Raw genomic sequence first — 24336 nt, 5'->3', positions numbered from 1 at the left:
AATAATCATTGTTTCTCAACTTTACATCAGCCAAATATATATGCAAACCCTAACATAGCAATATGACCATCGTACCCTCAACTTACGTAAATATTAACAAGAGAACAAAAGAACAAAAATAAGTATTCTAACACTCCCCCTCAAGTTAGAGCATAGAGATCGAACATGTCCAGTTTGACGAATAAACGATGAAAAGAAGACTGAGCCAACGGCTTGGTTAGAATATCACCCAATTGATTTGCAGAACGAACATAAGGGGTCATAAGTTGCTTTCGGAGTAAGAGATCATGAATAAAATGGCAATTAACTTCTATATGTTTGGTGCGTTCATGAAACACGGGATTATTGGCAACGAAGATAGCTGCCTGATTGTCACAAGACATTCTCATAGGAGTAGGAACAAAAAAGCCAAAATCTTGGAAAAGAGACTGAACCAAAAGCATCTCAGAAACAGTATGAGCCATGGCACGATACTCAGTCTCGGCACTAGAACGAGCAACGACAGTCTGTTTCTTGCTACGCCAAGTAACAAGATTACCATTAACAAAAGTGCAATAGCCCGAGGTGGAACGTCGGTCAGTCTTATTACCAGCCCAATCAGCATCACTAAAGCCAGTGACAAACATAGAGGAAGATGGGCGATAGAGCAAACCCCGACCTGGAGCACTCTTCAAGTATTGCAAGATACGACACACAATCACAAAATGGGGTTGGCGCATGCATAAATTGACTGACCACACCCATGGCATAGGTAATATCGGGACGAGTGACGGTGAGATAGATTAACTTCCCAACCAACCGATGATAACGACCAATATCGGGAAATAAGTCTCCAGTGTCACCATCAAGCTTGACACTAGAATCCATGGGAGTATCATTGGGGCGAGTGCCTAAGAGGCCAGTCTTAGTAAGAAGATCAAGAACGTACTTCCGTTGAGAAAGAAACAAGCCTTGAGAAGAGCTGGTAGCTTTTATCCCAAGAAAATACAAAAGATGGCCCAAGTCTTTGGTGTGAAATTGTTGTCCCAAATACTACTTCAAATCAGCAATACCATTGGAGTCACTCCCTGAAATGATGATGTCATCCACATAGACAATAAGAACAATACTCCCAGTAGATGAGTGATGAACAAAAACAGAGTGATCGAAGGTGGAACGGTGAAATCCATAGGCAAGCAAAACAGCACTGAAGCGATCAAACCAGGCACAAGGGGACTGCTTAAGACCATACAAGGCCTTCCGCAATCAGCAAACAAGATGCTCTTGGCCAAGAACAACATAGCCATGGGGCTGATCCATATAGAACTCCTCTTGGAGATCACCATGAAGAAAGGCATTCTTGCTATCAAGTTAGTATAAAGGCCAAGACTTATTAACTGCAACAGAGAGAAGAATCCGAACAGAGTTAAGATGAGCCATAGGAGAGAAGGTCTCCAAGTAATCAACACCATAGGTCTGGGTGTAGCCTTTAGCTACCAGGTGAGCCTTAAGTCGCTCAATAGTTCTATCAGGAAGATACTTAACAGTATAAATCCAATGACAACCCACAATAGATTTGCCAGACAACAGAGGGGTAAGTTCCCACGTCTGATTCTGATGAAGAGCATGCATTTCCTCATCCATGGCATGCTTCCAACCAGAGATGGACATAGCCTGCTGATAGGAGTGGGGAATGGAAATACTAGACAAGCTACAAGCAAAAAAGTGAAGATCGGGAGAGAGGCGATCATAAGAAATGAAATTAGCAATAGGATGTTGAGTGCAAGTTCGTTTACCTGTGCAGAGTGCAATAGGAAGGTCATCCGATGGCATATCAATAGGTGGAACAGGGACCTCAGACGAAGGAGATGAACTGGTCGGGTTATAAGACACAATGCGACGAGCTTGAGACCGGTGATAAACCTGCAAAGGAGGGGTAGAAACGAGAGGAGAGGTAGAGGATATAGGAATGAATGTGGAAGGAGCATAAGTGGGAAGAGTAGGAGTGAGAGAGGCTGGCTCCCCCATATGATAAGAGAGAAGATCAGTGGATAATTGTTGCCCAGAGGAAGAAAAAAATGGAGTAGACACTAAAAAGGTAACATCAACACTGACAAAGTAGCGACGTGACTCAAGATGATAACAACGATACCCTTTCTGAGTGCAAGAATAGCCTAAGAACACACACTTGCGTGCTCTAGGAGATTACTTATCCAAACCAGGGTCAAGAACATGGACAAAGGCCACACAACCAAAAGTGCAAGGAGGCAAGGGAAAAGGAGATGTTGTGGGATGTAACAAAGAATAGGGAGATTGGTGGATAACACTAGACGGCATGCAATTGATAAGCAAACAAGCGGTGAGAACTGCATCGCCCCAAAACTGTTTGGGGACATGTATATGAAACATCAGTGTGCGAGTAACATCTAACAAATGGCGATGTTTTCGCTCTGCAACACCATTTTGAGGGGATGTATGAGAACAACTAGTTTGATGGATAATATCATGAGTATCACAAAAGGTAGTCACAATAGATTGTACATATTCTAAGGCATTATTAGACCGAAATATCTTAATATGTTTGCCAAATTGAGTGAAGATTTTATTATAAAACGTAGAGATGATGGAAGGCAAATCAGATCTTTGTTTCATTAAGAACAAGAAGTCATCCGAGAGTAATCATCCACAAAAATAACAAAATAAAAGAAACCATTAACAATGGGAGTTCTAGAAGGACCCCAAATATCTGTATGGACAGGAGCAAACGACTTAGACACACAACTAACACTACGACTGGGAAAGAACTACGGTAATGCTTTCCAAATTGACAGGCTTCACACTTAATCTGAGAAACATGACTCAAACCCGGAACAGCTAACTTGAGCTTGGCCAAGGAGGGATGGCCCAAGCGAAAATGCCACTGAAGAGGAGATACAGTAGCACTCAACACAACAGATGGAGGATGAAGAGAGGTCTCAATGTCCAAAAAGTATAAGCCATCCTTCTCATGCCCCGAACTAATTATCCTCTTGTCTGGAGGTCCTGCAAAACACATGATGTAGGAGAAAATGTTATCGAACAATGGAGAGCTTGAGTCAATTGGCTAACATAAAGCAAATTAAATGGAAACTTATGAACATAAAGACTAGAGGGTAAGGAAAGGGATGGAGTGGGATGGAGTGGGATGAAGAGGACCTTGACCACAGACAGGTCGAGAAGATCCATCAGCAAGTATAATGGTATGATCAACAGATTTAAGAGTATCAAAAAGAGAGGAATTACCAGAAACATGGGAACTAGCACCAGAGTCTAGGAGCAAAGGCTGGGGGGACTTAGCCACACATGCAATATTACCTAAACTAGCCATAGTAGCGGTAGAGGATGAAGGTAGACTAGGTCGGAGAGACTGGACAAGAGCGGTAAGCTCATTAATCTGAGTAGTGAGTGTCTCATGTTTATCAACTGGAGAAGCAACAGAACTAGTGGAAAGCAAGGATGACTGTGAGGATGGAACATCAATAACCTGATGGACATGGTCAGGTTTGCCATACTTCTGCCAACACCAAGGTTCAGTATGACCTTAGGAACCACAATGAGTACACTTGCGATCACCACGTGTGTGAGAACTAGGTCCACTACTACCTCCACCCCTGAAACCACCACGGGAGCCACCACCACGGGAACCAGCCCACGAGAACCCCGTGAACCAGAATAAGAGCCCCGTTGACTAGATATGCCAAGAAAACCCCTTCAAGTAGACCCACGATCAACACTACTTGAGACTAATGCAGAAGATGACAAGGTAGAGGACCCGGAGGTAGATTGTGCTTGTCCCAAAGAAGAACGTAACAGTCGAGAATAGGCATTAGCAACAGAAGGTAAAGTCTCACTGGCAAGAATCTGATCCTTGAACCCCCGCAATTCAAGATCTAAGTCAGAGAGTAAAGAAGCCATCATGAACTCCTCCCAATGTTGCTTCTGTTTGTTCACATCAATAGTGAAGGGTTGATGTTGCAAAAACTGATCCCACAAGGTCTTGAGACTGCTATAATAATCAGGAAGGGACCGGCCAGATTGGCGCATAGCAAAAATTTGCTCATATAGCTCATAGATCCGAAAGACATTACTCTGATTCGAAAAGGAGTCAGCAAGGAAGTCTCAAATTTACTTAGAGGTATCACAAAATTCCACGGTAGTAGCAACTTGTGGTTCCAAGCTATGCTAGATCCAACCCATAACACAAGAATCATCACTACACAATTCATCATAAGCTTTGTCGTAAGTGGTAGGAGGGAGTTCGCTAATGAAGCGGGATTTCTTCTTACCATGTAAGAAAATTTTTACAGCATGAACCCAAGCTAAATAATTGGCACCATGCAACTTCTTGGTAGTAATAGATTTGGGCATGTCATCATCTTTACTCATGGCCATTGCCTTATTCTCAATTTCAGCCATGACAATCAATCACACAAAATACTCAACACGAGTATGAAAGCAATAGAAATCTTGCAAATAGAAATTATCTACACCAATCAGCTCTTATAACCATGAGTATAGCCACTGGAAATAGTTCAATTAACAAGAATCCAAGAATATAGAGGCATGAGTGGAGAGCCTATGTCTACCAAACAGATTTGGACGCAAATTCAACCAAAAACGTCAACCCACCAACACAAATCAACACTTTAAGATCAACCAGACCTTGCTAGATAATTTTCAGCCCCTATACAGTAAGTTTCAGTGGGTAGAGGTTGGAAAATAACACTGCCGATTATGTATAGTACCCGAAAGAGTCCAAAAACGAATCAAACATCAACCCAACAGTAGTAAATCAACAAAATAATAGCAAATAACACTGAAGGAGGGAGTGTTGGCTCCTAGAGATACAATTCCAGCAAGTAGATTCAGCAAAAAACAGTCCTAAGAGCAGATTTGAAAAAGTCTAAAAAAACATGAAATACTTTCAAAAATCGAAAACTCACATTAGGGATGATCAAAAAATTCTACAAAAATCACCATAAATCTCAGGAGGCAATTTTGAGTCTAGGGGTGAAAGACCCGTCCATATAGTGCTTTCGTCATGCCGATGTCATCGTACGGTTGATGACATCAGCACGTCTCGGTCATCTCAGATCGAACTCCAGAGTCTATAGAAACCTTTTTGAAGAAGAATAGATTGCTCTGATACCAAGTTAGATTCTAAAATGAAGAAATTTAGGGTTGGGATTTATGAGGAAGAAAAAGAAGAAGAAGAAAGAGTAATTTTATATATATTGAATAATCATTGTTTCTCAACTTTACATCAGCCAAATATATATACAAACCCTAACATAGCAATATGACCATCGTACCCTCAACTTACGTAAATATTAACAAGAGGACAAAAGAACAAAAATAAGTATTCTACCAGAAGGCTTTCACAAATTAAAGTTCATCATCATGAGATTATTCTATGAATATATGTAAGCAAGGTTTCTAAGGTGCTTAAGGACTCTAGGGAAGCCAGGGATAGTTCATCATTGTCTCTTTGTGTACTGGAATTTTAAAAATCCACACAAAACATCTCGACTGGCCACTTGGCATGCTTCACACGTTGGCTTTTAGGGTTGCCTAATCGACCCTGTTTCAAACTAGGTTTAAAGGCACAGGTTTTATTAACACCCCACAGTTAACTTTCTATTTACTTAAATATTACTTGTAATTAATGGAATACCCCCATTTGAATTAATTGAAATTGTCAAAACAATGAAATTCCAAATAAATGAAAAGACAAACTGCCCTACCATTCTGAGTCCATAACTTTTGTGAGCTCACAGGCAATTTGACTTGGTAAACACACATGTTATATCTTCTTTTCCTACTTTGAATGAGAATGAGTGTTTGAATACGAATGAACTAATTTATGGAAATCAGTTTTTCTTAAACATGTAAAAGTTGTTCTAAATTCTATCTTGTTTCTTTTGTCACTACCTTATGGTCTAGATGTTTTGCAGATGGCAATCTAAAAGGGATTTTGTCTTCTCCAGGCAATGGTTTCGAGGACAAGATGGAACTTATAGTAAGAGACTTCTATTGAGATCATGATTTTAGAATTCTAGTTATTATATGTGAATGTGTATAATAACAATTGCATGATGCATAAGAATGTTTACTCTTTTTTTTTTTCTTCTTTTTTTTTTTTGTTGGGGGGGGGGGGGGGTGGCGGCAACAAAAGTAGTATTAATAGGAAAAGAAAAGCACAAAAAGAGGGGACAGGGAGTCCATATAAGCAAAGACAAAAACAAAAGAAAATAACAAAAACCAGCATATCAAAATCTCAAACCACAAGTCAAGTCACACTCCACTCTCCAATCAATAGAAGGAAAAAATAATGGAATCCCCTTAAAAGGAGGAGAAATCGATGCCCAAAAAGAGGATAAATAACAAAATCTATCACATAAAGAGTCAATATCATCAAACTTATCCTAAAAAATCCTGCCATTGCGCTCCAACCATATACAAAATTTTACTTCCAGAATGATGTGGCAGTGGTAAACTTGTAAATTATGCTCATGATGATGAGCCTTATCTTTTTAAATGAACCTATCACAATAAGACACATCATTTTGTATAATAATTCCGTATAATCTTTGTGTTTGTAAAGCACTATTCTTCCATAAAACTTTTGCTTTGTTGCTAATGCCAAAGCTCATAAAATCAATCAAAAGCAATCGAGAACAAGTAGTGTCACCCCACAAAGATCAATCAGTAATAAAGTTTGCTTTTGTGTATGATCATTTAACAACATGCAATGGATATCATGACGTGCGTTTTATCTGCAGTGTCTCTCCCTTTATTATTTCTACATTGGAAAATAGAGTCTCCATTCGAATATTACATTTATCAATAGCCATTTTTATACACAATGTATCACAGGCTTATAGCTGCATTTCTCCATTATACTGTTGCCATGGACAAACTAACATCAGAATGGTCCGATCTACGACGTGGATGCTTGGGTTTAGTTGGTTGACAGATGACTAAAGTGGCAATGACCTTTAGATTTTCTGAGGGTCATGTGAACTGATTTTTTCTCTGTTTACTTGGCAAGAAGGGGTTCCTGAATAGATGTGTGTGTGTGTGTGTGTGTGTGTGAGAGAGAGAGAGAGAGAGAGAGAGAGAGAGAGAGAGTAGTTTCTTGGTTATCTCCAACATCTGATCCTCAGTCTTGATTTCTAATTTGTGCTTCTTCCTTTGGTCTTTTTAGATCCTCTAGAAGGTTGTGTCTAGGAAATACCCTTTCTCCTTCGCATTTTATTCTCATCATGAGGCTTTGGACCAGGTGAAAGTATCAATCTTATGCAAGGTTTTTTGTGTTAGTGGGATAAAGGTAAGTTCAAAAATTTGTCGCATCTTGTGTATGTGGAGCAATATGATTACTTTCAATGAGGTAGGCTCAAAGTTCCCTCACCATCACTTCCTCCATCCTCTCTCTATATAGTATGGCTGGCATGGCGATGAAGCTTTGTTGGGTATGGATATCATATTCATGAGATACTTGTCACAAGTTTCTTTATGGAGACAGGTTTTGGAGGCAAATAGGCAGGTTACTATGAAGTGTGGTGGCAGCATTATTGTCTAGGTAATAAACGGTGGCTCTTAGAGGTTAGAGATGGTGGTGGAGTTGAGTCTTCGGTAAGCAGTTGAGTTGGGGCTTGTGGACTTTTGCAATTGGTGGTCTTAAAGTGGGACTGGTTAATGCACCTATTCATCCAATTCCAGTAGATTTTTATTGATTTAACATTAGTTATGGATAAACTTACTAGAACATTCAAGAAGACATCCCTTGATGTATGTTCTTTTCAAACATTATAATTTTTAGTTAATTAAATAAGGATAGGAGTGAAATCTAAGTTAGAACTATGCAAGTATTCTTTAGACGTGCATGGTTTTAGGTTAAGTAGGATAAAGACAAAGTATATTGAGTGTAAATTTAGCAAAACTAAAAGCAAAAATGAAGATAGAGTAAAACTTGATGACCAGTGATTCTTAAGTGATTATCACAATATCTTCGATGAATCATTCTTGAGGGAGGGATATTGAGGAAAATGTGGCTCATAGACTTGGAGCATTGTGAATGAAATGAAAATCCATTAGGGGTGTTGTGTGTTTGTAGGAGTCCTACTAAGTTAAAGGGAAAATGTTACATGACTGCTATGGCTAATTATATGCATTGCATGTAACACCAATTCAGAAGAATTTTCTTTCTTTTAATCAAAATTTGAATTTTATGAATCTTCAACGAGCTGCCTTCCACTCGTAGAACGTTGGAAGAAATCTTGGCACTTTGTATCTATACTAGGAAGGTCTCAAGGTGTCTTGATTTGATCAAGGTGCTTAGTAGTAGAACAAGCTATGGTGCCTACTTTAGAATTTGTTGGTCAGTAGTACCTTAATGCTTGCATTTTCTTCCTGTAGTATAGTATTTTTAGTCTGGATTAAAAAATTGAGTCATATTTGTGATTTGTTTCCACATTCTAGCACTTCTGGTAATTGCTGGTTGTTCCTCGAATGCAGAACAAAATTCTTTATTGTACCTGCTTCATTTTCCTTCATTTTTTTTTTTCTTCTGTTTTTTGGTGTCTTAGTTGCCAAAAAGCCCAGCCTGTTCTATTTGTAAGATTCATGTTATTGAGGATTCTATCATAGTTCACATATTGCTATTATGTATCTTGAAATTTGGTATTGGCCTCAATAATGGTTTTGGTTGAACATGCTAAAATTCAATTTTCTTTTACGCACGATGACACCCAAAAAATTATTTCAATTTCTGTTAAAAAGAATGAAGATATTTTACATGTATGTTGACTGACAGTAGTATGCATTTATTGATGCAGCGATATTGCAGTTTCCAACTGTACACAAAAAGTACCCTCCAAAATCAGGATATCGACGAACAGAAATTAACCGTAAGAAGCTCCCTTGTACTCTATCTTAATGTTTATATCATATATAAATATAATACTATCCTCAAGTACTCAATGCTTTCAACTGCTGCTTAAAGTTTGCCTAACTTTTGTCTTCTGGAATCAGTTTGAGCTGTTGTCATCATTAAGTGACATTTCCACTGCATAGTTGTGTATGTTTCCTAAAGTAAAAGGACTCTCAAAGGATAGTCATGCAGATTTTTTTTTTTAATTTCAGATTTTGCTGATCCTTGTTTTTGTTTTCTAGTGAGAGAGCCGTCAGGATTCAGGAGTGATAGCTTTTCTATTCCTATTTTAGATGGGGGAACTAAAATTTACCCTAGTTTCATAAAATTACTCTTGACACTGCTTCCCTAAGCTAGAGCATAGCTATCTACCATGCTCAAATTATTACCAACCAAGGAAGAACTTTTTTTTAAAAAAAAGTTTTGTACAATACAATTTAGTCAATCTACAAATTTAATTTATGCTGTAACTATCTTCTTTTAAATCACCACCTCTGTTTCAAGGTGATAGTCTTACCATTACATGATTGGTTCTCTCACAGACTATTGGCTTATGAGTGACATACCTAGTAGACTGATTATCATGAGACATGTCGATGATTGATTCAGAAACCCTTTGAAATTGCATCTGAAAAATGAAAAACTGTGTGCTTTTACAGTTTACCAGCATATTGTTTCTCCCCTGCTCCGATGTTTTAAAATCGAATTCATATCTTAGACCAATTTTCTATTTTTTTTTCCGCTTAATGGTATTTCCTGCTTCCTTCTAGTAGAGCTGTCAATTCATGTACTACGTCACAAGTACTCTCATAAAATCATACTGATAATTTGAATGCATAAGAGCGTCTTCAACGCTTACTCAAAATTTTCATCAAATGTAAGTAAAAATTTGATGCAAAGCTTGATCTGATATGATGCACTCCAATGGTGAGCGGAACTTTTCATCAAATCCGGCCGGTCGTCTGGCTAGTCATCCACTTGGTCGTTCACCAATGGTCACCTATTTGATGAAAGGATAAAAGCTCCCTTGATTTGATGAAAAATATGCCCTTGCCTTCATTTGATATGAGGTTGATGAAACGGTTGGAGTGGAAAAAGTTGACATTTTTCATCAAATTCAAATTTGATGAAACATTTGAGTAAGCGTTGGATATGGTCTAACGAGTGTGTGTACTGTATTTTCTAATTAAATAGTTGGTTGCTGCTGATGTGTATGATATTTTTTTGCAGCTTCAACATGGGAGATCAGAAGTTTGAACACATCTCCTGCTTCAAATTTTACAAGATGTCTTGTAACACAAATACTAGAGATACACTCTGTTGGCTGGCGCAGGTGGAAGAATATTCGATGGTCAAAGTTAGAAAAGACTGTTCCTTATGCAATGTTGAGCCAAGTGGCAGGTGGGTCTACTTACACCAATTCTGTGTGAATGAGTTGAAAGTGGGACTATTCTGAAGCCACTAAGTAGGTGGCTTTGAACACCAATTCTGTGTGAATGAGTTGAAAGCGGGACTATTCTGAAGCCACTAAGTAGGTGGCTTTGAACAATTAAACTGTGATCTTTATGGAAGACTTAGTTTTTTGTAAAGATTTTCATAAACATGGTTGATACCGGATTGGTGGAACCAATCTCCTGTGGTTATTTTTGCATTTTAGAACGAATTGGCAGGTTGAGTATAGTTGTCATTTCTTGCTCGACTTCTGTATAACTGGTTCAAATCAGACAGTTCCAATACCTCCAGAGATAGGTGATTGCAACCTATTAAAACTATGATCTTCATGGAATAAATTTCTATAGCGATCCCGGGTTTACCCTTGTTGTACAGTGATCCGGACATGTGTCCGTGGATGTTGGTAGTTGTCTATTATCTTGTTTACATCCTTTTTACTTCGTATTTGAGTTATAGGATGTGTTGGGCGGGTTTGTTACAGGTTGGTTGAGTTTAGAAACCAAAACTAGTTGCCCAGATTTTTGGCCTGTACGCTCGAGCGGAGGTGTTGGCGCTCGAGCGGGTAATACACCCATCCAGTATCTTGTTGTGCAGTGTTGTGAGCTCGAGCGTAGGGTTGGGAGCTCGAGCGGAGGTCTGGTTCTGCGAAAGTGCTGAGCGAGTGCATTCTGCGCTCGAGCGGGAGGTTGGCCGCTCGAGCGGAAGTCTGTGAGTGGACGCTCGAGCGGGGTGTTTTACGCTCGAGCGGAGACCTGGGTTAAAGTCCCGAATTTGTGACTCTTTAAATCACTTTTTCACTTTCTCTTCTCTCTCTTACTTTTCCAAAATCACCATTGTTGAGCCTCTCACTCTAGACTCTACCTTCTCTCTAGGTTTTGATCTAGTAGGAGTGATTTACTCACCTTTGGCCTTTACAAAAAAGTTGTTGATCGTCGAGGGCTTCATTTTAATCTGAAAATCTCGGGTTTTGGAGCACGTTGGGTTTTGTCGTCTTCTACTTTGGGACTCCGAATTTGAGGTAGGGATAACCTACTCCTCTCTATGGGTTTTGTCTTTAAATTTTGGTATTTTGAGATGTTGGGCTTGGTTTGGTAAATTTGTGAAAGTTTGGGGCTTTTGTGTAATTTTACAAAAGTTGGGGTTTTATTCATAATAAACCTAGATGCATGTTTGGCATAGAAAATGGAATGATTGTTGAATCATTGATGAAAATGGGACCTAAGGGTTGAAATAGTAATTATGGAAAATGGCCTAATTACATTGTTTAATTAATTGGGATAATTAATTGGTGAGAAATGAGGAAATAAAATGTTGATTGAATATCCATTTGTGCATTTATTTTCTGTTTTAGAAATAACTGCTTTGGGCTATCGGTGGAGGATAGTCGAGATTGTTGTAGACAATGCATGATGATTAGGTAAACGGAAACTAATCAATGGAATGTGTCATGGAACTTGACGGTTGATAGAATACATTAATTGTATGTATTGTGTGATTGTATATAGAACCAATGTGTTTATATACGTTATGTGTAGAGGAGGAGATAGGGGATGTACTCCGCGGTTTAGGGGAAGATAGGGGATGTACCTCTAAACCGGATAGGTATTGGGAGGAGATAGGGGATGAACTCCGTAGACAGAGCTCATATGCTTGTCTAGAGAAGTGAAGATAGAGCTCATATGCTTATCTTTGTGAAGTGTGGATATAGCTTATATGCTTATCTGTGGATATTGTGGTTATACATATCTGTTGTAGAGTGTGGATACAGCTTGTATGCTTATCTGTGGATATTGTTGATATACATATCTGTTGAGAATGTGGATATAGCTTTTATGCTTATCTGAATGTGAGATATAGTTTTTATACATATCTGTGGAAATGATAATAGAGCTAGCATGCTTATTTGTTGAAAAAGGGAAAATGAAAAGTAATTGGGACTTGTAAGTCGTGACATAAATATGTAATTTATGTGATTGTATCAGTGTTGACCAACTATCAATTGCTAACGTTTTAGTCATTGTCCATGGTTGGTTTAGTGTATTTCTACTGGGCTGTGGCTCACCCTATATGGGAATATCATTTTCAGGTGCAGGAAGCATGCCACCTCCAAGGACATAGCTGGGAGGCTAGTGGCGGGCATAGTTCTGTCGTTTTACTTTTGATGTATTACATGTAATTTCAAGCCAAGGGCTTAATGTGTAAACGAGTTAGAACTCTTTGTTGTAACCAAGTGTTAACTTGGAAAGCTGTAAGCACGTAGGGCATTTTGTTATGAGGTTAACATGTAATACTTATGTCTTGGTAATCTAATGAATGAAAGGAATGCAGTTGGTTTAAATGTAAACGCATGTCTTATTGATGGGTTTATTGTTATTATTTTGAGGGCGTTACAATTTCTTTCTTAGGTTATCACACACATGGTTGATGCCATATTGGCTAAATTGCTTGCTCTGGTGGTCAGATCTGAGGAACTTTAAATTTCTTGACCCTCGTTTTTCCAAAATGAACTTTGTATGAAGGTTTCATGTGTTGTCAGGTTTATTTTTCACTTATTGATTGATTCTTCAACTGGAAGGGAAGTTTGAGAAACAACCAAAGTGATTTTATGAAAGTACCAAAGTTTTCTGTTCAGCAAGGTTCTCAACAATCTCCCACCTTTTTTAGCATTATACTGGAACAACAAGAATGTTCTAAAATGTTTGGGATCCCGGAAGAAGAGGGGGATCATTAGGGATTTTTTGGGGAAACATCAACCTGACATTGTCATTTTTCGAGAAACTAAAGTAGAGGTTTGTGATAGATTTCTTATTAAGAGTATTTGGGGAGCTAGGCATAAAAGGTGGGCCTTTGTGTCATCAGTGGGAAGGTCATGAGGTATTTTAACTATTTGGGATGAGAGGGTTGTGTCAGAGTGTGAAACAATAGTTGGTGAGTTTTCACTGTCAATTAGGTTTAGGAATCTAGATCTCAGTGAGTGGTGGTTGTCGGGGGTATATGGTCCAAATTGCCCTTCTAGGAAAGGAATGGTGGGATGAGTTATATGGTTTATCTGGGTTATGTTATCCTAATTGGTGTTTAAGAGGGGATTTCAATGTGGTTAGGAAGGTTTTAGAAAAGCTTAATGGGAACGGAATCAATAGGAGTATGAGAGACTTTGATGGTTTTATTAGAGGGTGTGAGTTGGTTGACCCTCCTCTTTTTAATGCCAGATTCACATGGTCAAATTTAAGGGAAAGGCGGGTCTGTTGTCGATTGGATGGATTTTTATTTTCTTTGGGGTGGGAGGGGATTTTCCCCAATGTCAGGCAGGAGGCATTACCAAGATTGGTATCTGATCATTGTCCAGTGATGTGTGAGAGTTGTCCTTTTAGGTGGGGTCCAGCTCCATTTAGATTTGAGAATATGTGGTTGGAACATCTTTCTTTTAATGAGGCCTTCGAGGAGTGGTGAAATGCTGCTACATATCAGGGGGTGGGAGGGTTATAAATTCATGAGAAAGTTGAAAGTGATTAAAGAGAATGTGAAACAGTGGAATAGGGAGATTTTCGGGAATTTGGAATCAACTAAGTGTCAGGTTTTGCGAAGGATTGAGGAGATAGATACTTTAGACATGCAGGGGAGTGAAATTGAGGCATTGAGGGGAGAGAGGAGGGAGTTAGGTTTGAAATTGGAAGAGTTGACTCTTAGGGAGCAAATCTTTTGGGCACAAAAAGCAAAGGTGAAATGGCTAAAAGAAGGGGATGTTAGTTCAAAATTTTTTCATAGAATTGCGGATGGGAAAAGGAAGAAGAAACTAATTAAGCGATTGGAAGTAAGGCCAGGTGTAGTGGTGGATAGAGAGGAGCAAATAGTTCAGGGGGTTTTTGATTTTTATTCTAACTTGTTTTCGGCGGATGATATTGTCAGGCCTGGGATAGATGGACTTGAATGGCAGCCTATAGATTAAGAGAGTGCGATGTGGTTAGAGCGACTTTTTGAGGAATATGAGATTCGGGAAGCAGTTTTTTTAGTGTGAAAGGGACAAGGCTCCGGGTCCAGACGGTTTTTCTATGGCTGTTTTTCAAGATTGCTAGGAGGTGGTGAAAGAGGATCTGGTTAGAGTTTTCATGGAATTCTACGAGACAGGGGTGGTCAATTTATGTACAAATGCCACCTTTATATGTTTGATTCCTAAGAGGGATGGAGCCATTAGAATGGGAGAATTTAGGCCCATTAGTTTGATTACATCACTTTACAAGATTTTGGGTAAGGTTCAAAAAGGTTGAGATGTTCTTTAGGAGATACAATCTCTCAGACACAAGGGGCTTTTGTGCAAGGTAGGCAGATTCTAGATGTGGTTCTGGTGGCAAATGAGGTGGTATAGGAGTGTCGGAAGTCGGGGAAGGTAGGCATTGTATTTAAGGAAGATTTTGAGAAAGCGTATAATCATGTAGACTGGCGCTTTTTGGATTTCGTGATAAACAAGAAAGGGTATGGCACGAGATGGAGAGCTTGGATTAGGGGTTGTTTGGCGCCTTGTAATATGTCAGTGATAGTTAATGGTAAATCAAGGAAATGTTTTAAGATCTCGCGAGGTTTGAGATAGGGAGACCCTTTATCTCCTTTCCTATTCATTTTGGTTGTCGATGTGTTAGGTAGGATGGTTGACAAAGCTAAAGAGGTAGGCCTGTTTGAAGGTTTACAGGTTGGTAGAGATAGGGTTAGTGTGTCGCATTTGCAATTTGCGGATGACACTATTTTCTTCTCTATGGGGGATGAGTGCCAAATGGCAAACCTTTTTTCAGTAGTAAGGCTTTTTGGGGCAATTTCAGGGCTTAAGGTTAACTTAGAAAAGAGTAGGGTAGCGGGTATTAATGCTGATTCAAGTTTGATTCAAAGGGTGGCTGAATTACTTGGATGTGGGATTGAGACATTTCCTATGAAGTATTTAGGCCTCCCACTGGGAGGTAACCCAAGAGGTGAAATGTTTTGGAATCCAGTGGTGGAAAGGATAGGTAAGAGGTTAGATGGGTGGAGTAGGGCTCTTTTGTCCCGTGGGGGTAGATACACTTTGGTTAAGACAGTGCTGAGTGGGATCCCTATTTATTTCATGTCTTTGTTCAAGATTCTGGTCAAGGTAGCAAAATCCATAGAAAAGCTAATGAGGGATTTTCTGTGGGAAGGAAAGGAAGAAGGAAGAAAAGACCATTTGGTGAAATGGGAAACGGTGTCATTACCAAAGGAGAAAGGGGGCTTGGCAGTTGGTAATATATTGGCTAGAAACATGACTTTGCTGGGCAAGTGGTTATGGAGATTCCCAATTGAGCATGGTTCATTATGGCTTGCAGTTATCAAAAGTAAATATGGGTTGCATGTTAATGGTAGGGACTCTCAGGTGGTTTCTAGGGGTAATGGATGTTCTCCATGGAAGTCAATTTCTCATATTTATCCAATTTGGTCCCAATTTATTTCTGTGAGGGTGGGGAGGGGGGACACAGTAAGGTTTTGGGAGGATGTTTGGGTGAGTTCTTCGTCCTTTGCTGAGTCTTATCCACTTTTGTATAGAGCTTCTCAATCTTATAATTGTTCTATTGCATCCGTGGCTGTCTCTTCGTTGGCTCCTTGTTCATGGAATTTTAATTTTTACCGAAATCTTCATGATAGGGAAGTTCCCGAGTTGATATCTTTATTGTCAAGGCTTGAAAATGTTTCTTTGTCTCTAATTTTGGAGGATCGTTGGTTTTGGAATATTCATTCGTTGGGCTCTTTTACTTGTAAATCCTTTCTAGACAAAATCATTGATATTCCGCATGTACCTCAGTTTTTGTTTCACAAAAAGATCTGGAAGGCATGTGCTCCTCTTAAGGTGAAAGTTTTCATGTGGATTTTGGTTCATGGGGGAACTTTGACAAATGATTCATTGCAAAAGAGGAGACCTTCATGGTATCTTAATCCTCAATGGTGCAAAATGTGTTGCAAAAGTGGAGAATCTTTGGATCATTTTTTTTTGCATTGTTCGGTGGCGGGACTTTTTGTGGAATAGGGTGTTTAGTTTGGGCAATGTACAGTGGGTGGCTCCTAGAGGGTTTGCTCAAATGCTATTATTTGATTTTCAAGTCTTTGGAAGGTCGAAGAGGGCTAAAGTTCTTTGGAGTAGTGTAGTCTTTGCAATCTCTTGGGTCATTTGGTTGGAGAGGAATGGATGTATTTTTGAAGGAGGAACTAGGGATATAGATTATTTATGGGATAGAGTGTGTTATTTGGCGTCTTTTTGGGCCTCGGCAAGTCCTGTGTTCCGAGGGATTCCTTTTTTTTTGATTGATTCAAATTGGGTGTCGGTTTGTGATGTATAGTTGTGTAGTTTTGGTTGTTTTTTTGGTGTGGTTGTCTTTTTGGATGTATTTTTTCTTCTTCATTGTGGAGGATGCCTTATCCTCTCTTCTCTTTGGCCTTGGGCCTTAATAAAATTTATCTTTTTTGTTGCTGATCAAAAAAAAAAAAAAAAATGTTGGTTTGATGTCTTCATTGGCCAAAGTGGTCAATTTTACAAAGATTCCATTTAGAAAGAAGAAGACTCTTCTAAAAATTTGGTTCCAAGGATTGGTGTCTTTAGTGGGAAATTTGACAGAGATTCTATTTTTAATATGAGCCCTCTAGTTGTACTAACTAGAAGCAAATAAATCTATCTTTCAGTGTTAAAATGTATTAATTATTAGGTAGGAAAAGATAAATAAGTTTTTTTGTAGGTTAGACTGAAAGTTTCGGAGGAAAAGAGAAGATGTATATTCCATTGTATCAAATACAGAAGAATTACAACAGTATTTATAGCTTAGGCTAACTCTAAAATAGAAAAGGAAATAATTTTTAGAATATTACACATAAATAATATCTACACAGTATTTCTACAGAATATCTACGATATCTACAGAATATACATAATATCTAGAGAATATCTACAACATTCTTGTTTGTTTGGGAGAAAACTAACTTAGGGAATGATGAGACAATCATCCCCTTCTATATTGATAATATGTAGCTTACAATGAAAGCCTTGAGGCACAGATAAGGTAAAAACATAATAAGGAAACTACAGCTAAAATAGAAAATAAGAATAAAGCAAAATACCATTCTAACATTCTCCCTTAAGCTGGAATAAAGATGTCTCTCATACCCAGCTTGCCAAGTACATCATGAAATGATTTGTTTTCAATTCCCTTGGTGAGAATATCTGTCAGCTGTTCACCTGACTTCACAAAAGGAGTACATATGGTGTCACTGGTGAGTTTCTCATTAATGAATTGACGATCAATTTCACATGTTTCATTCGGTCATGTTGAACTGGATTGTGAGCCATGTTAATTGCAGCCTTATTAACATAGTACAACCGTATGGAATCAGTCTGACTAATTTCTAGTTCATTTAATAGCAACTTGATTCACAAGAGTTCACACACACCTGGTACCATGGCTCTAAACTCGATCTCTGCACTAGACCAGGCGACTACATTTGGTTTATTGCTTCTCTAAGTAACTAAACTACCTCCAACAAAGGTACAATAACCAGATGTGGATCTTCTATCAATTACTGATCCTATCCAATCAGAATCTGTATGAGCTTCCGCCCTAAGATGATCATGTTTGGAAAAACAGAGACCCTTCCCTAGAGAAGATTTTAAGTATCTAAGAATCCTCATTATCGCAGCCAAGTGTGTCTCATGAGAAGTATGCATGAATTGGCTAACCACATTAATTGCAACAGCGATGTCAGGACGAGAATGTGATAAGTAAATGAGCTTACCCACTAGTCTCTGATAACTTCCCTTGTCAACCATGGCTGCTCCACTATCATCACTAGGTCTCTGGTTTGGCTCTAGTGGTGTATCACAAGCTTTAGTCCCAAGCATCTCGGTTTCTTTCAACAGGTCGAGGACGTATTTCCTCTGGCAGATGAAAATTTCATCCTTGGACCGGGCAACCTCAATACCTAGGAAATACTTCAGATTCCCTAAGTCTTTTATTTCAAATTCTCTTGCCAAATATTTCTTCAACGGGATTATTCCTCACTATCATTTCCTATAAGTACTATGTTATCCATATAAACAATGTGAGTTATAGTCTTACCGTGTGAGGAATGTTTCAGAAACAAAGTGTGATCAGCCCGACTCTATTTGAAGCCATATTTGAGCATAGCTTAAGTGAATCTCTCAAATCAAGCCCTTGAAGATTGTTTGAGACCATATAACGACTTCCGAAGTCAGCATACTTTACTGTTTGTGTGATGGTCCTCAAAACCAGGAGGAATGTCTACATATGTCTGATCTTCTAGATCACCATGTAAGAAAGCATTTTTTTACATCAAACAATGGTGTGAAGAGATTCCTAGGTCTTTATCAGTTCCTGGCTCATCACCGGTGGTTGAGAATACAAAAGGTGAACCAGCTACTAGTGGTGGAAATACAGAATCTAATGGAAATACAAAAGCTATTGAATTGAAGGAGAAAAGTCTATGTCAGGGACAAAGATAGACATAAAGTTACTTGGATACAAGAGACCATCTCTGACCCTCTACTTAGAGATGGCAATTTGAACCCGACTTGACGAGGACCTGACTCCCCGACCTCGATTAGAACGATTTTTTCCCGAAAAATACCCCCGACGGGCTAGGGATGGTATTCGAAAATGAATCCCTGAAAATTTTTGGGCCGAGGACGGTGATATGTTCCCCAACCATGGCCCCGCCCCGGCCCGTCCTTGTCCTTGTCCTCGTCCCTATTTCCCTGGAACTGAAATTACTATTATACCCCTCTGTATATATATATAAATCAAACCCTAACACACCTCACACACTTACACAAGCCTCAGACCGTTCTCATCTCTCTCTCTCTCCCTCTCTCTTCTCATCTCATACCCTTTATCTTTCTTCTCCTCCTCTTCTTTCTATTCCATCACCTCCGTCTACTGCCTTATTGATGGCGGCTTAGTCTCTGATGTCTACCTTTGACTTCGACAACGATGATCTCTCTCACCACCAACCGAACCTTCATAGCCGGCTCAACCACAAGATCCTGATCCACCACCACCACCACCACCACCACCACCATCGGCCGTGAGATCTGAAGTTTTGAAGACCTGATCTAAAGTTTCAACGATGATCTCTCTCTCTCTCTCTGTGATTTGATCTGTAAGAACAACTCAATTTTTATTTTTTTTTTGTTAAGGTTTGCATAATAACTTTTTTTGTTAAGGCTTTCTCAAATCTAATTTTTTTTTGTTGGGTTTTCTTAGATCTAATAGATACATACATATATATATATGTGTGTGTGTGTGTGCGCGCGCGCACGCACGCACGCGTAACAATTTCAGATTTTTTTTGTTTTTAAGCTGTTGATGATTGTTGTTGATGATGATGATGATGATGAAACATACTAAAAACATATTAAATTTATCATTGTTCTTGTGTTGAACAAAATTCAAAAAAAAAAAAAAAGGGTCGGGGATTTTCCCGGGTCAGGGAAACCCGATCCCCATTAGGGGTAGGGGGCGGGGGCGGGGGCGGGGGCGGTGATGGGTTCCTCACCAGGGATCGGGGGAGGGGGCGAGGACGGGGATTTTTTTACCTTAGGGGATAGAGGATGGGGAGTGTAATCCCCGGCCCCGGCCCCGCCCCCGCCCCGGCCCATTGCCATTCCTACCTCCACTGCTATCTTCTTCTTCTTCATATGAGAGTCTAGGTAACTCGGAAATTCTAAAACTCTTATTCCTTCTGAGTATACTGATCTTGATATTTTTATTGCTCAACGAAAGGGTGTGAGGTCTTGTACTAAGCATCCTATTTCTTTGTGTCCTACTCTAATTTGTCTCCTTATAGAGCCTTTGTGTCCAAAGTTTCTTCTGTTAGTGTACCCAATTATTTTCCGGATGCTCTTGCTATTCCTAAGTGGAAACATGCCATGATAGACGAAATGAAAGCACTTCATAAGAATGTCAATTGGGAATTAACTAAGTTACGTTACCTAAGGGCAAAAGACCTATGAGATGCAAATGGGTGTATACTGTGAAACACAAAGCGGATGGTTCAATTGAGCGTTACGAGGCTCGACTTATGGCAAAAGGCTTACTCAAACTTATAGAGTAGACTATTAAGAGACTTTTGCATCAGTGGCTAAGATAAATTCAGTCAAAGTACTTCTTTCTCTTGCAGCCAATCTATTGGCTGCAAGAGAAAGAAGTACTCAGACTGAATTCATCCGCAAGAGAAAGAAGTACTCAGACTAAATTCATCTTAGCCATTGGTGCAAAAATTTCTTGATAGTAATTCCCAAGTACCATTCTTACGAAATGCTTTCATTTCATCTATCATGGCATGTTTCCACTCAGGAATAGCAAGAGCATCCTAAAAATGATTGGATGCACTAACAGAAGAAACTTTGGACACAAATGCTCTATAAGAAGGAGACAAATTAAAGTAGGACACAAATTTAGAAGTAGGATGCCGAGTACAAGACCTCACTCCCGTTCGTTGAGCAATAAGAATATCAAGATCAGTATACTCGGGAGGAATAAGAGTTTTCGAGTTACCTAGACTCTCATCAGAAGAAGAAGATAGCAGTGAAGGATTAGAAATGGTCTCTTGTATCCAAGTAACTTTCTATCTGTCTTTGTTCCTGACATAGGCTTTTCCCTCCTTTAATTCATTAGATTTTGTATTTCCACCACTAGTAGCTAGTTCACCCTCTGTATTCTCAACCATTGATGATAAGCCAGGAACTAATAAAGACCCAAGAATCTTTTCACACAATGGCTCCCCCTAAAGGCAGGACTAGGACATCAAGGAGGACAAGAAATAAGACTGGGACTTAAAGAATGTGACATCGATGGATACAAACCATTTTTGAGATGGAGGATGGTAACTGTTAAGTGTTATGTGAGGGTACTTTGGTACTTTGTGTTAGTGTTTATTAGTATAAATATATGTGCTTATGATGTGAAACCCTACGATTGAATAATAATATTTTGATAGGCATTTATCTCTCTCTCTCACTCTTCTTCTTCTTCTTCTTCTTCTTCTTCCTCTCTAAAGTTGACATGGTATTAGACCTTATCTTCCTCCTCGAAGATTGGATCCTTTTTTTCCTTGTTTTTCAATTCCTGTAATGTTTGTAACTTCCAGTTTCTATCACCCATAATAAAATAAAATAAAATTCCCACATGAACGAAATTTGATGGGATCCAAATTTTTCTTTTAATTTTGTGATCATTGGTTGGTTGTGTTACCATTTTTTGTTGATTTTTGGGAAAAATTGGCTGATTTTCTAGAAGTCCATTTGTGGCCCTGTTTTGCTTTGATTTCTCACTTCGGTGCTTCTCCTTGGGAGCCGAAATTCCCTGTAGAGGGGTTGGGTGGCCTGGGTTTGAAAGTTTTTGAGGCTTGTTCGCGTTTACCAGTGATTTGGCATAGAGTTCTTCATGTGCTCTGTCTCTAGGTGCTGGTTTTGATGTATTTTGTTGTTGCTTTGCATTGTTTCCTCCTCTAGTGGTGGGTTGCTGTCTCCAATTGGAGTTGTTTTCAGTTATTTTTTTATATCATGTGTGTGATTCTGCACTCTACTTCTCTCATCATATGGCTGAAGGTGATAGTCAGGTATCTATGGGTCATGAGTGGACTGAGTTGTGTTATGACTCTTGGTGATAGTCCCTTTCTTCAAAAAGCTTGATGGTACTAATTACTTGATTTGGTCCCACTCTTGCAGTTTTGCTATTGCTGCTCGTCATTTGACTAGCTATATTGATGGTACCCATCCACAACCTGTTGATGATGGTGATTTGTGTACCCAATGGATTTCAGAAAATGCTTTGTTAATGACCTGGTTGATCAACTCCACGCAGCCTTCTATTAGTTGAACCTTCCTTTTGTTCGACAATGCTCATAAGATTTGGACCGCTGCGGCACAAATGTACTCTCAAAAAGGCAATGATGCACAGGCTTATGAGTTAAGGAAGAAGGTTCGGGGCTTACATCTGAAGGATTGCCCTCCGGCGGTATATTATGCTGAGTTGTGTAGCTTGTGGCAAGAACTGGATTAATATCAGAGCTTCCAGGCTGTGTGCTCTAAGGATGCTTCTTTGTTTCAACAGATCGTGGAGGAGCGTGTTTATGATTTTCTGGCTAGTCTTAATTTGGAGTTTGATCCGATTCGTGTTCAAGTATTGGGTCGTTCTCCGTTTCTCACCCTACGTGAGGCTTATGCTCTCATTCAGCAAGAGGCGAGTTTGTGTAGTGCGAAGGTGCACACCCCCCTTTTTTCCGAATCGTTCTGCTTTGCTTGTTGCTCCTTCTCCCCAAGACACTAAGCCCAGTCCACCTCCGCTTGGTGGTTAAGGTTCTTTGATTGATCGGGATTGCTTGAAGTGTGATTATTGTGGGAAGGACAGACATGATAAGGAGCATTGTTGGAAATTGAATGGTCATCCCACTAGGGGTCGTGGTCGCGGTGGTGGCAATCGTCCCCAAGCACATGTGTCTGAGATTACTGCTAGCACCTCTGTTGATATTAGTCCTATTTCTCAGGATGAGCTATCCACTCTTAGACATTTGATGGCTTGGCTAGATTCTTCACCTACCATAGCTCCTTTTTCCACTGCTTCTTCCAACTTTGCTCATACGGGTATTCCTACTAGTGCACTCATCCTGATCCTCATCATTTCCTTGTATTATTGATTCCGGTGCTACCAACCATATGATAGGTGCCTCTAGTCTTTTCTATTCTTAATTTTTCTTGTTTTGGGCGAGATAAGGTTAAAGTGGCAGATAGCACTGTATCCTCTGCATCTGGCAAGGGTTCAGTTCATTGTTCCTCTTTACTTTCCCTTTCATTTGTGCTTCATGTTCCTAATTTTTCCACCAACTTACTATTTGTTAGTAGCAAGCTTCAGAAAAGCGGTTGCGGTCGCCGTAACGGTGGCGGTGGCGCGGTTGCGGTTGCGGGGTGTAAAGGTTGTAACGTAACGGTTGCGGTAACCGGAACTGTGAATTTTTTTTATTTTTTGCATAATTTGAAAAAACTTACTGATACGCATATTTTTTTTCCATGGTCATATTTATTGGGTTTAAAATAACTATTGATCAATTTTTGTAATTTTTTAAGTATGATCCAATATATTTTATACTTTTAAATCACTATAAACTGAGTTTTTTACATTTTATTTTAATAATTAATAACTTTATATTAAACAAAAAATCAATCACTAACTATTATATATAAGATATACAATGGCAAAAGTAAGAGAATAAATAAGAGCCTAAATTTATATATATACATATTTTAACTAAGGCAAATAGATAATGACCACGTTTATTATTATTATTAAACAATATATAAATAGACGCACACAAACAAAATGGTTGAGTGATAGTAGCTGAATAGAATAGCATAGGTTTTACAGTTTCAACAAATCAATAACATGTTCTTCATCTTCCCTTTTCTCTTTCTCTATCTCTTGCTCCTCCATCTTCTCTCTTTATCTTCCCTCTTCTCTCTATCCATTTTCCTCCCATTTTCAGCTTTTTTTTGTGTGTTTTTTCGAAAGAAACAATTCGGAACCGTTACGTAACGGTGCATAACAGGCTGTTACGGCTGTTACAACACCATTACGACCGTTATGGCAGCCGCAACGGCCGACACACCTGTGAATCTCAATCACATTGCAAAAGCGACCGTAACGGGTGGCGGTAACCACCAAAACCGTTATGTAACGGTTGCGGCCGCTTTTTAAAACCTCGGTTAGTAGTCTTACTACTTCTCTTAATTGCTTGGTGACCTTTTTCCCTACTCATTGTGTCTTTCAAGAACTGGTTACGGGGAAAATGCTTGGCAGTGGAAGAGCCCAAGGTGGTCTGTACTTGTTGGATGATGTTCTTCCTGCCTTACCTTTGTCTCTCAAGCTCTTTAGTGCACT

The 24336-nt window shown here is 39.2% G+C and overlaps 1 protein-coding gene across 5 annotated transcripts in view; it reads left to right on the top strand.

Annotated features, from left to right (window-relative positions):
• LOC114279999 (protein ENHANCED DISEASE RESISTANCE 2) overlaps positions 1–24336 on the top strand; it is a 110763-nt gene that overhangs the window by 49084 nt on the left and 37343 nt on the right. For all 5 annotated transcript variants that reach the window (XM_028222314.2, XM_082925114.1, XM_028222315.2 and 2 more), the window contains exons 11-13: positions 5973–6037; positions 8856–8927; positions 10181–10351. In XM_028222314.2, coding sequence (XP_028078115.1) covers positions 5973–6037; positions 8856–8927; positions 10181–10351 — 308 coding nt within the window. The remainder of the gene's footprint in view (positions 1–5972; positions 6038–8855; positions 8928–10180; positions 10352–24336) is intronic.

This window comes from Camellia sinensis, chromosome 4 (genome assembly GCF_055761805.1).
Source record: "Camellia sinensis isolate YWXY chromosome 4, ASM5576180v1, whole genome shotgun sequence".
Lineage (NCBI taxonomy): Eukaryota > Viridiplantae > Streptophyta > Magnoliopsida > Ericales > Theaceae > Camellia > Camellia sinensis.
Note: the sequence above shows the minus strand (reverse complement) of the source record. Positions and strands in the feature narration are given on the sequence as shown.